General features: G+C 35.9%; 1 protein-coding gene across 4 annotated transcripts in view; it reads right to left on the reverse strand.

The window, feature by feature from the left end:
• The window catches only part of OPHN1 (oligophrenin 1), a 627,727-nt gene that overhangs the window by 266,771 nt on the left and 347,927 nt on the right, over positions 1 to 13,029 (reverse strand). For all 4 annotated transcript variants that reach the window (XM_082609561.1, XM_082609562.1, XM_082609559.1 and 1 more), the window contains 3 exons: positions 5,033 to 5,143; positions 2,130 to 2,234; positions 166 to 295 (listed from right to left, as the gene is read on the reverse strand). In XM_082609561.1, coding sequence (XP_082465687.1) covers positions 166 to 295; positions 2,130 to 2,234; positions 5,033 to 5,143 — 346 coding nt within the window. The remainder of the gene's footprint in view (positions 1 to 165; positions 296 to 2,129; positions 2,235 to 5,032; positions 5,144 to 13,029) is intronic.

Below are 13,029 nucleotides of genomic sequence, written 5' to 3' on the forward strand. Positions count from 1 at the left end.
CAATTTCTCCCTCCTTTTTATTTTCTCTACTCCCACACTACTCTCCAAATAGGTATAGCTGGCAGGGGTCTATGAACTATATGGGTGCCTGGAGTTTGGAGAAGCCAAGTGGCAGCTGGTGTCAGCCTACTGAAACCCAGTAGCTATCCCTGTATTCCCACACACATTTCTCTTGTGTATAGAGATAGCCTTCGATGGTTGGCTGTCCTGGAAGTTTGCATGTCTGTGGAGCTTCTTTCATCCTTTTCTTAAGTTCTTCCATCTCTTCTCGGGTACTGGAGAAATGATTTCTTGTCTGTCAAGACATTATCATCATAATCATTATCATCATCACCATCATCATGAATAAGCATTCACTGGTCAGAGACCCAGTGCAGAGTTTTCTTGGCTTTCACCATGTGCTACAACATAGCAAAAAAAAAAAAATATGTTGAATGGCATAGTAATTAGAAAACAGTTTAGTGGAGTTTAACAGTACTAAAGTCTAATAGGGAGAGGGAAACATAAATACCAATGTACCCATAAAACCACATCTGGGAGACATTTTCTAATGGAAATGACAAAAGTCTCCAATAAATAAAGGCTCTAAGAATTCTGAGCATCAGACTGACCCCTGCCTTAAAAAAAGGGAGGCTATAAAGAAGGTTCCCAAAGATAATATTATCACGGCAACTTCTACATTCTGCCTCAAGTAAAGCTACTGCCTACTTGACTCTGAATCAAATCCAGGCCATTAGAATAAAGGATATGACAGGGTGCTCTCTTTGAACATAGGTTAACAGAAAACCTATGTTTTCATGCCCATGAATAGCAAAAGCTAATGTTAAGAAGTAATATATTTAAAAGTACACAACTAAATATTCCTGGTTATAGGAATGTTTTTAAATCAGCAGAAGAGAGGGGCTCTCACATTCTGGTGAAAGACAGTACCCAGAAAGAAAAACAACAATAAAAACAATACCTGTAAATCAGGATTCTCCTAAACAACCAAGTAAAGTTTATTTCCACTGCAATTTACCAACTGTTTTCATCTAAAAATACAACTGTAAATTTTATGCAAGGTAAAGTCACTACCTCAGTGATGCCTTCTTTTACTGTACCAGACAGTCAATTATTCCACTCTCTGTGCTTCTTTAACTTTTTTGGTCTTAATTGCATTTTAGCACTTTTCATAAGTAATCATGATATATCTCTGTTTATCTCTCGGCTCCAAGAGACTATATACTCCTTGAAGGCAAAAACTAACATGCCTCATTATGGTATGTCCAGTGCATTTATAATGCCTGGCACAGAGTGTATGTTCATTATATACCTAAGTGTTTGTTAAATATGGGTTAAATAAGTAAATGAGAAAAATAATATATGTGACAAGGAAGGGAAGGGTGTGCCTTTGCCCATCTATAAGAAACAGCATGGGATGGGCTTCCCTGGTGGCGCAGTGGTTGAGAGTCTGCCTGCAGATGCAGGGGACACGGGCTCGTGCCCCGGACTGGGAAGATCCCACGTGCCGTGGAGCAGCTAGGCCCGTGAGCCATGGCCACTGAGCCTGCGTGTCCGGAGCCTGTGCTCCGCAACAGGAGATGTCACAACAGTGAGACACCCGCATACTGCAAAAAAACAAACAAAACAAAACAAAACAAAAAACAGCATGGGAAAGAATGTGGAGACAACCTTTAAAAATAATTTATTCAACTCTAGAAATGTAATGAGAAAAGTAGTGAGAAAAGGAAAAGAGGGGAAAATGGGCATTTGTGGTAATAAAACCTACAAAGAGAGTGTCCTGACTAACTAGCAGGGAAGTAGCATAAGATCTGTGCTTAAAAAAGCCCATAGGTGGGTTCTGATCTTGGAGAGATATAGCAAACTAGCAACATTTAATAAATATTGGATAGATAGACACGTCAGTGGGTAGAAGGGTGGGTCTGAACAACAGTCAGCCTCAAACACATGGAAGAGCTGAAACTGGAAGAGTAAGAACAATCTAGTACACTAAAACATTTGTGATCCATACCAGTCTGTGCTGACAAATTATCTGGGATGTAATAACCTAGAACTCCAAGGTCAAGATATTGGAGCTGAAATCCAATTGGAATGTAGAGACAGGTGAAGAAATCCACATGTAAACTCACATTCTGTAAACTGAGCTGGAGTTGCTGTTTATATGGGAGGAAATCCTGTGTGAGCTCCACGGTCAAGCTGTTGGAAATGAAGAGGCTATGAAGAAAGGCCAAGACCTAGGGAAAATGTATAAAAATAACTTTATCACCAGCACCTTCTCATTAATCAAATAAAGGAAATAGATGTACAAAAAGAAACTCCACACAGTGGAGTATAGTGTTAAAAGCAGTAACACAAACACAAAGAGGTCTACACATAGCTATTATTTTATTAGGTTAAACATTAACACTGGACTCAGATCTACAAAATAAGAACTATTACCAAATTTATTCATCAATACCCTTTTCAGATAGCATATAAAACCATTCGTAATGTGGACAGTATGGACATAATGTGGGAATAGACTGTGTCTTTATATCCTCAGGAATGGCACAGAATAGGTACTCAATATATTAAAATGGCTAAATGACCATAATGAAGACTGTCATAATGCTAAAACATCCACGGATCTTTTTTTTTTGAAAACAAATTTTCAAGTTAGAAATGTTTCAGGGAGGAGTTGGGACATTGCAGAAGAAGACGTAGAAATGATCAATAAAATATATTTTTAATGTTTAAAATGTTCAACCCCAATAAAAATCAAATATACACAAATAAAAACAAAAGAAAATACAATTTTCATCTATCAAATACAAACATTTTAAAAGCAATGCTCAGGGCTTCCCTGGTGGCACAGTGGTTGAGAGTCCACCTGCCGATGCAGGGGACATGGGTTCATGCCCCGGTCCGGGAAGATCCCACATGCTGTGGAGCGGCTGGGCCCGTGAGCCACGGCTGCTGAGACTGCGCGTCCGGAGCCTGTGCTCCGCAACGGGAGAGGCCACAACAGTGAGAGGCCCGCATACCACAAAAAAAAAAAAAAGAAATGCTCAGTGCTGGCAATAGTAAAGTGTAATAGGAAGTAGTAAAAACTGTTCTGTTCTTTTTAGAAAGTGAACAGGTGAGTACATATAAATATGCACACACATATATACATACAAACACATAAATATGTGTGTATATATGTACATAAACACAAACTATATATATGTATATATACATAAACATATAAAAACTATGTACACACGTATGTACTATACACGTGTGTATGTATATATACATATAGTTATATATATGTACATATATATGTACATATATATATATAAATGCATATGAGTGTGGGTACCACACACACAGTTATATAGACATTCTTCCTGTTTCTCTCCAAGGTTTCACGTCTCAGGAAATGACACTACCACCCACTCAGTCAATCAAGCCAGAAAGTAAAGAATTCTGATTTCTTTCACTCACATCTCAATCTAATCAATCAGTAATTCCTGTCAGTTTTGCTTCTAAAATATATGTCTAATCCAATCATTGTTTTCTGTTTCTACTACCACCATCCGAACCCAAAGCAATATTTTTTGCTTTCCTAGACCACTGCAGTAGCCTCCACAACAAAATCAGCATGTCATATCCTATTTAATACCCGTCAGTGATTTTTCTACTATATTTAGACTAAAATCTAACCCCTTCACCATGCTTACAGATCCTATGCCTTCCTGTCAGATATTGTTTCCTGCCACTCTCCTTTTTCTCTCACCAGTATCAAAAGGCACTACTTTTTCATTCCTTGAGCACATCATTCTTTTCTAACTTAAGGACTGTGCACATGTGTTTTTCTGTGCCTGGAATGTTCTTTCCCCATTATTCACATTGCCTTATCTTCTCTTTCTTTAGATCTCATCTTAAATGACACTTTCAAAGGTGCCCCTTGACCACTTGATCTAAAGTAGCTGTCTGTTCTTGTTCTTTGGTTTAGTCCTTATCACAACTTATAGTTATTTTAGTTATGTGTATCCTTCTTTCCCTTCTGTCTACCCCATGAAAGTATAGTCTTCATAAAGACAGAAACTGAGTCTGTCTTTTTCACTGTAGGATACCCAGTGTTTAGCACTGTGCCTGGCACATAACAGAAGCTCAATAAATGCTTATTGGATAAATTAATAAATACTTGTTTGCACATATACATATGCAGATATATACAACTGTGAGCACAGATACACATGTACATAGATATATACATGTTCATGTGTAATATGTGTACACACACATGCACATGTGTACACACATTTACAAGTACACATGCACAATAGATAGAGAAAGGAATATAACAGATACACAGGGAATTTAGGAGGAAAAATGCCACAATATTAACAGTGATCATCTCTGTATGGGAGATTTGTTGTATTTGTTTTGTTCTACATATAAGTTTTTATAGCTTTTCTGAAATTGTTTTTTTACATTGTTTTCTACATTATTTTATAATAAAAAAGAAAGTTGTTAAAATTCAACATAGTTGTCAAACCACAGTCCGTCATCTTTTATAATAAATTAAGGCTATTTAATTAGAAAATTTTTCAAAAGATGGAAGTAAAAATAGTAGAATGGGAAGTCACTGAATACAAGGAACATGAGTTCCTAGAACAGTGTCTGGGATATGATGAGTACATTCAGAAACCTTATGAAAGTATGAAAGGAAGGAAGGGAGGAGAACAAGGTAAAATGAAAGGTGACAGAGAAATCAAGGAATGGAAGGAAGGAAAGGAGGAAAAGAAAGATAAAGAAAAAATCATAGCTATAGAGAGAAATGGGGAGAAAGGAGTGTGGGGGAGGGAAAGGAAGAGTGAGAGAGAGAATATTAGTGAGAGAGCAAGGATAACATAAGCCAGTGTGTCTACTTCTTTGACATTCATTACTAAGCACTGACTATCCTTCATATTCTTGGAGACTCCAACTTTATAATCAAAGTTCTCCACATTTACCTGAGATTTGGTAAATATTTTTAGACCATTCATCAACAGATAGAACTTACGGGCTCCACAATATTGAACTTCTTAGACTCCTGAACTTCCTGGATTTGATAAACATAATCAAGGGATGACTCGAAGAAATTGTGTCTCTCCTTGTCCACCTGGAGGTCTGCCTGTAGAAGAAGGGTAACAAACGTCACATAACAGCATAGTCATTCATGCAAGTCAGTGCTTATGGATCCAACAGAATGTTAGGGCTGGAGGAGAATTATGCCACCAAGCAGTGATCTTATCCCTTTATTTTACAGATAGGGAACACAAAGCCAAGATAGAAAAAGTGACTGATGCAAGATTTCCAGTTTCTGGCCTAACAAGTAAGAAGCTTAGAAGTTATTGTGCCCATCCTCATACAAGGAAAAGCTAAGCTGAGAATCAACAACTCTTCTTAGAATCAACAGAGCATTGAAGTCAGAGGAAAAATCACTGCCTCAAAAATTGGATAGATAGTTGAATATGGAGAATCCAAGCTTGCCAGAGCAGAAGCCCAGAAGCAGAAGCCTGTTGCTGCAACCAGAATCAAACCTTATTTAAGAATATCTCTCTAAAGAAATCCAAAGACAATAGGGAAGACAAAAAACAAGGTACCAGAGGAAATTTTGGCCTCTGACAAGAATAGCCATAGCAAACTAAGCACAGACTAAATCCTAGTCAGAGGAGCATAAAACCTCATAATAACGGCCTTTTTACCTCAGTTCCTTTTACCCAGGGCATCATGTTCAGCTTTCAACAAAATATTACAAGGCATGAAAAAAGGCAAAACAAACCAACAAACACAGTCTGAAGAACCAGCATCAGAATCAGACTCAAAGAAGGCAGAGACGGTGGATGGTGAAATCATAGAACCAGGGATTACAGCTAAAGGCTGTTATGGAAAAGAGGACAATACACAAGAACAGATGGATAATATAAGCAGACATGAAAATTTAAAGCAATAATCAAAGGGAAATGATAGCAATCAAAAACACTAGCAGAAATAAAGAATGCCTTTAATGGGCTCACCAACAGACTGGGCAAAGTTAAGGAAAGAATCAGTGAACTGAATATATGCCAATAGAAATTTAAAAAACTGAAATGCAGACAAAACGGAATAAAGAAGACAGAGTAGATTATTCAAGAAATGTTGGACAATTATAAAAGGTGTAAGATATGCATACTAGGAATGCCAGAAGGAAATGAAGGAGAGAAACAGAAGAAATATTTAAAGTAATGATTACTGAAAACCTTCTAAAGTTAAACACAGATACAAACAACAGATTGAGGAAGCTCAGAGAATAATAGCAGGGTAAATACCAAAAAAACTACATGCAGGCATGTCATATTGAAAGTGTAGAAAGTAAAAGGCACAGAGTAAATCGTGAAAGAAGAGAAAAAAACACCTTACTCGAAGAGGAGTAAGGATAAGGCTTCTTTTTAAAAAAAAATGCAAAAAGAGGAGAGTAGAGTAAAATGTTTAAGGGGTTAAAATTTTTAAAAATCACAAACTTAGAATTCTGTATCCAGTGACATTATCCTTCAAAAGTGAAGGAAAATTAAACAATTTCAAAACAAAACCCACAAAAACTGAAGGATTCGGTTTCCAGTAGACTCTGAGTCCAAGAAGTGTTACAGTTCTTAAGAAAGAAGATGATATAGGTCAGAAATGTGTACCAACATAAAGAAGAGCACTAGAGAAGCAATGAATGAAGGTAAAATAAAATCTTATATTTTTCTTATTCTTAACTGATCTTACAAATAAGAGTTTGTCCAAAATAATAATTGCAACAATGTATTTGGTGATTAGAGATTATGAAAAAGTGAAATGAATGACAGCAATATTATCAGGGACTCAAGGGAGAAATTGGAAATACTCTGTTATAAAGTTCCTGTATTACCAATGAAGTAGAATAATGTTATTTGAAAGTAGACTTGGCTTAACTGTAAATGCATATTGAAAACACTAGGATAACCTCAAAGAAAGTTTTTTTTAAAAAAAGTATCATTGATATGCTAAGAAAGGACAAAAAAATGGAATCATATTACAATTTCCAATTAAAAAAAGAGAATGCAGAACAAGAATGGAAGACAAAAAAAGGAACAAAGAACAGAGGCAATGAATAGAAAACAGTAACAAGCATGGTAGACATCTATCCAACTATATCAATAATCACTTTAGGGCTTCCCAGGTGGCGCAGTGGTTGAGAGTCCGCCTGCCGATGCAGGGGATACGGGTTCGTGACCCGGTCCGGGAAGATCCCACATGCCGTGGAGTAGCTGGGCCCGTGAGCCATGGCCGCTGAGCCTGCGTGTCTGGAGCCTGTGCTCCGCAACGGGAGAGGCCACAACAATGAGAGGCCCGTGTACCACAAAAAAAAAAAAAAATAATAATAATAATAATAATAATCACTTTAAACACACCAATTAAAAGGCTGAGACTGTGAGGGCACATAAAAAATAAGTTAATTATATGTTATGTATAAGACATCACTTTAAATATAAAAGACAAAGATAGATTAAAAGTAAAGTTATGAGGAGACTTGAATCAAGATGGCACAGTAGGAGTATGTTCATCCCACCACAAACACATCAAAAATACATCTATAATTCTCACTGAAAACTAACTGGAGACTAGCATAAAAACTCCTGTACAACTAAGGCTATAAGAAAGACACACACAGAACTTGGTAGATAGGGAAAAGAAGCAATCAGGTCAGGACTCATGCCCCTGGGAGGGGACTCAGAGGAAAAGGGAGATTACACTGGTGGGGATTCTCTTTGGGGAGTGAGTGGTTCAAGACACATACTGGGCCCCACAGCCCTGGGGCTCAACAAAGGGAAGACGAGCTCCCTTAGCTGGTCAGAGGGCCAGTGGGACTATCAGAAAGGCTGCAGTAAGCCTGGATTCTGCTCCTGAGGAACACATGAATGCTTGCTTGTTCCTAAAGCAAGGCAGAAAGGGCCGACTGAAACTGTGTGTCTCACTGACTAGTTTCCTGTGACTACCTAGGTGCACACACCAGCCTGAACCAAGAGAAGACTCCAGCATCATTTGCCTCAAGTCACAGCTCCACACTGGACAGAAGCCTGCCACTACCATATGATCCAGCAATTCCATTGCAGGGTATATACCTAACGAAAACAAAAACACTAATTTGAAAAGATACATCTACTGCAATGTTCATAACAACATTATTTACAACCATCAAGATATGGAAGCAAACTGAGTGTCCATCAACAGAAAAAGAAAGAATAAAGAAGATGTGATACACACACACACACACACCCAATGGACTATTACTCAGCCATAAAAAAAGAATAAAATTTTGCCATTTGCAACAACATGGATGGACCTAGACAGTTTTATGCTTAGTGAAATAAGTCAGAGAAAGACAAATACTCTATGTTATCACTTATATGTGGAATCTAAAATATAAAATAAACAGATGTATATAACAATACAGAAACAAACTCACTAATATAGAGAACAAACTAGTGGTTACCAGTGGGGAGCAGGAAAGGGGGAGGGGCAATATAGGGGTATGGAATTAAGAGACACAAACTGCTATGTATAAAATAAATAAGCAACAAGTATATACTGTACATCACAGGGAAATATAGCCATTATTTTGTAATGACTTTAAATGGAATAGAACTTTAAAAATTCTGAATCATTATGTTGTACACCAGAAACTAATATAATATTGTAAATCAACCATACTTCAATTAAAAAATAATTTTAAAAATTTAAACATTTTTCAGAGTAAAGGTATGAAGAAATATCCCATGCCAACAAAAATCAAAAGAAAGCTGTAGTAGCTATATTAATTTCCAAAAAGGAGCCTTCAGAGAATTGAAAGCTATCAGGAAAAAAGAGGGGCATAACATAATAATAAATAGGTCAATTCTGAAAGAATATATATCAACCCTTATTATGTATAACAGAACATCAAAACATGTGAGGCAAAAACTGATAGAACTGCAAGGAGAAATAGATGAGTCTACTATTAAGAGTTGGAGACTTCACCATTCCTTTACCAATAATTGACAGATCCAAGAAGCAGAAAATCTGTACAGGTATACCTCATTTTATTGTGCTTCATTTTACTGTGCTTTGCAAATATTGTGTTTTTTACAAATTGAAGGTTTATGGCAACCCTGCATTGCCTGATGATAGTTAGCAATTTTTAGCAATAAAATATTTTTAAATTAAGGTATGTACATTTGAAAAAATATAATGCTATTGCTCACTCAACAGACTACAGGATAATGTAAAGATAACTTTTACATGCATTGGGAAAACCAAAAAATCATGTGACTCACTATATTGCAATATTCACTTTATTGCAGTGGTCTGTAGCTAAACCCACAATATTTCTGAGGTATGCTTGTGAAGACATAATTGAACTGAACACCCCATCAGCAAGTAGATGTAATCAACATCAATAGAACACTTCATCCAACAACAGCTTATTTTCAAGCTAACCCAAAACAATCGCCAAGATCAATCACATTCTGGGACATACATCTAAACAAATTTAAAAGAATAGGAATCATACAAAGTATGCTCTCAGACCACAGTTAAATTACACTGAAATCAAGAACCAGAAATAGATGGAACACACCAAAATACTTGGAGATTAATCAGCACATTTCTAAATGACACATGGGTCAAGGACGAGTCCTTAAGAAAACTTAAAAAGTGTTTTCAAATGAAAATGAAAATACAATTTAATATTTGTGGGATGCAGTGAAAGCAGCACATAGGAACTGAATCAATAATTAATAGCCTTCCAAAAAACAAAGCACTAGGCCCAGCTGGGTTCACTGGTGAATTCTACCTGACATTTTAAGGAAGAAATGATACTAAATTCTACACTCTCTTTCAGAAAATAGAAGCAGAGAGAATATTTCCTAACTCATTCTCTGAGGCCAACATGACACTGTTATCAAAACCAGACAAAGATATTACAATACAGGAGAAGTACAACTAATCTCTCTCATGAACATCGAGGCAAATATTCTCAACAAGATATTAGCATATCAAATGCAACAAGGTGTAAAATAATTATAGAGGAGGACCACGTGGGATTTATTCCAGGAATGCAAGGCTGGTTCAACATTCAAAAATCAATTGATGTAATTAATCACACCAAGAGGTTAAAGAAGAAAAATCATATGATCGAAGAGATGTAGAAAAAGCATCTGACAAAGTCCAACACACATTCATTCATGATAAAAACTCTCAGCAAACTAGGAATATATGGGAATTTCCTCAACTTGACAAAGAACATCTGCAAAAATCCTGCAGCTAACATCATACCTAATGGTGAGACACCAGATGCTTTGCCTCTAAGATCAGGAATAACTATTAAAATCATATTGGAATTCCAAGCTATTGCAATAAGACAAGAAAATGAAATGAAAGGTATATACATTGGGAAGGAAAAAATAAAACTGTCTCTTTTTGCATACGACACAATTATGTATGTAGAAAACCCTAAAGAATATACAAAAATCTCCTGGAGCTATTAATGAACTATAGCACAATTTCAGGATACAAGGTTAATATACAAAAGTCAATTGTTTTCTTATATGCTCACAGTGAACATTCAGAATTTGAAATTTAAAACACAATATCATTTACATTAGAAGAAAAAAGAAGTATTTAGGTATAAATCAAAAAATATGTATAAGATATATTGATGAATACTACAAAACTCTAATGAAATAAATCAAAGATCTAAATAAATGGAGAGATATTCCATGTATACAGATAGGAAGACAATATTATCAACATTTCTGTTCTTCACAACTTGATCTATAGATTCAATGTAGTCCAATTCAAAATCCCTGCAAGCTATTTTCTAGATATCAACAAAGTGATTATAAAATTTATATGGAGAGGCCAAAATATCCAGAATAGCCAACACAATACTGGGGGAGAAAAACAAATCAAAATATTGACACTATCTGACTTCAAAATTACTGGTAAGTTATAGTAATCAGAACAGTATGGTATTGGTGAAAGAAAAAATAGATCAATGGAATGGAATTGAGATCCTAAAATAAATCCACATAAACATATTCAACTGATCTTTGACAAAGGATCTAGGAAAATTCAATAGAGAAATGATAGTCTTTTCAAAAAATGGTGCTGGAACAACTGTATATCCCCATGCCAAAAAAATAATAATAATAATCTAGAGACAGACCTTACACCTTTCATAATAATTAACTCAAAATGGATTATAGAAGTAAATGTAAAACACAAAACTATAAAACTCCTAGAAAATAACATAAGAGAAATCTTAGGTGATCTTGGATTTGGTGATGACTTTTTAGATATAACACCAAAAGCATGATTCATGAAAGAAAATATTGATAAGTTTAATTTCATTAAAATTACAAACTTCTGCTCTGTGAAAAATTCTGTTGAGTGAAAAGACAAGCCACAGACTGGATAAGAAATCTTTATAAAACATATATCTGATAAAGGACAGGTATCTAAAATATACAAACAGCTTTTAAGATGCAATAATATGAAAACAAACAACACAATTGAAAATGGGCAAAAGATTTGAACAGACACCTCACCAAATAAGATCTACAGATGGCATATAAAAAGATGTTCTGCAACACATGGCATTAAGAAAGTGCAAATTATAAAAGTAATGAGGTATCACTACACACCTACTAGAATAGCTAAAATCCAAAACATAGACAACATCAAGTGCTGGCTAAGGTGTGGCGCAAGAAGAACTCTCATTCACTGATGGCAGAAATTAAAAAAAAAAAATAGTACAGCCACCTTGGAAGATAATTTGGCAGTTTCTTAAAAAAAAACTAAATATACTTTTACCATGCAGTTCAGTAATTGTGGTCTTTGGTATTTAACTGAATTATTTGAAAAGTTATATACACAAAACCTAGACACAAATGTTTATAGCAGCTTTAATAGTAGTTGACAAAATTTGGAGGATTCCAAGATGTCCTTTGATAGGTGAATAGGTAAACAAATTGTAATACATCCACACAATGAAATATTATTCAGTGCTAAAAAGAAATGAGCTACCAAGCCGTGAAAAGACACAGAAGAACCTTAAATGCATATTTCTAAGTGAAAGGAGCCAATCTGAAAAGGCTACATGCTATATAATTCCAACTATATGACATTCTGGAATAAGCAATATTATGGAAACCATAAAGAGATCACTGGCTGTCAGGGGTCAGCGGGGGTACGGAACAAGGAAGTGATGAATAGGTGGTGCCTAGGGATCATTAGGGCAGTGAAACTATGTTGTATGACAGTGTAATGATGGATTCATGTCATTATACGTTTATCAAAATCTATAGAATGTGCAACGCATTGGCTCATCAACTGTATCAAATGTATCTCATAAATGCAAATGTTAATAATAGGGGTAACTGTATGCAGGGGGTTAAGAATATATGAGAACTCTCTGTACTTATCATTCAATTTTTCTTTAAATCTAAAACTGCTCTAAAAATAGTCTCAATATTAAAAAAGAAGTGAGTGATCCAAGGTCCCCCAGCTTTGTTTTGATTAGACAAACACAAAGGCTGCATTCTTGCTCATTAGGAAAGCCACCAGGGACATCTAGATACAGCACCAATCTGCTAGGACACTCTAGAAGCTTTCATTGCAAAAGCCTCTAAAAGAATCAAGTTTGGACTGTGTCTGGGCTTCTAAAACCCACAGGTTCAGTAATTCTCTAGGAGGACTCAAAGGACTCTGCATATAGTCATACACATGGTTAAGATTTATTTCTGTGAAAGGATAAAAAGCAAAATCAGCAAAGGGAAAAGATGCATGGGATGAAGTCCATCGAAAGCTAGGTGCAAGCTTCCAAGAGTTCTCTCTTAGTGCACTCACACAGGAAATACTTAATTCCTCCAGCAACAAGTTATGACAACACATATGCAATGTTGTGTACCAGGGAAGCTCATTAGATACTAAGTGCCCTAGGTTTTATATTGGTTGCTGTACCCAGGCTCCCTCTGC

The sequence above is a fragment of the Mesoplodon mirus genome (assembly GCF_964341445.2).
Source record: "Mesoplodon mirus genome assembly, chromosome: X".
NCBI classification, from domain to species: Eukaryota; Metazoa; Chordata; class Mammalia; order Artiodactyla; family Ziphiidae; genus Mesoplodon; species Mesoplodon mirus.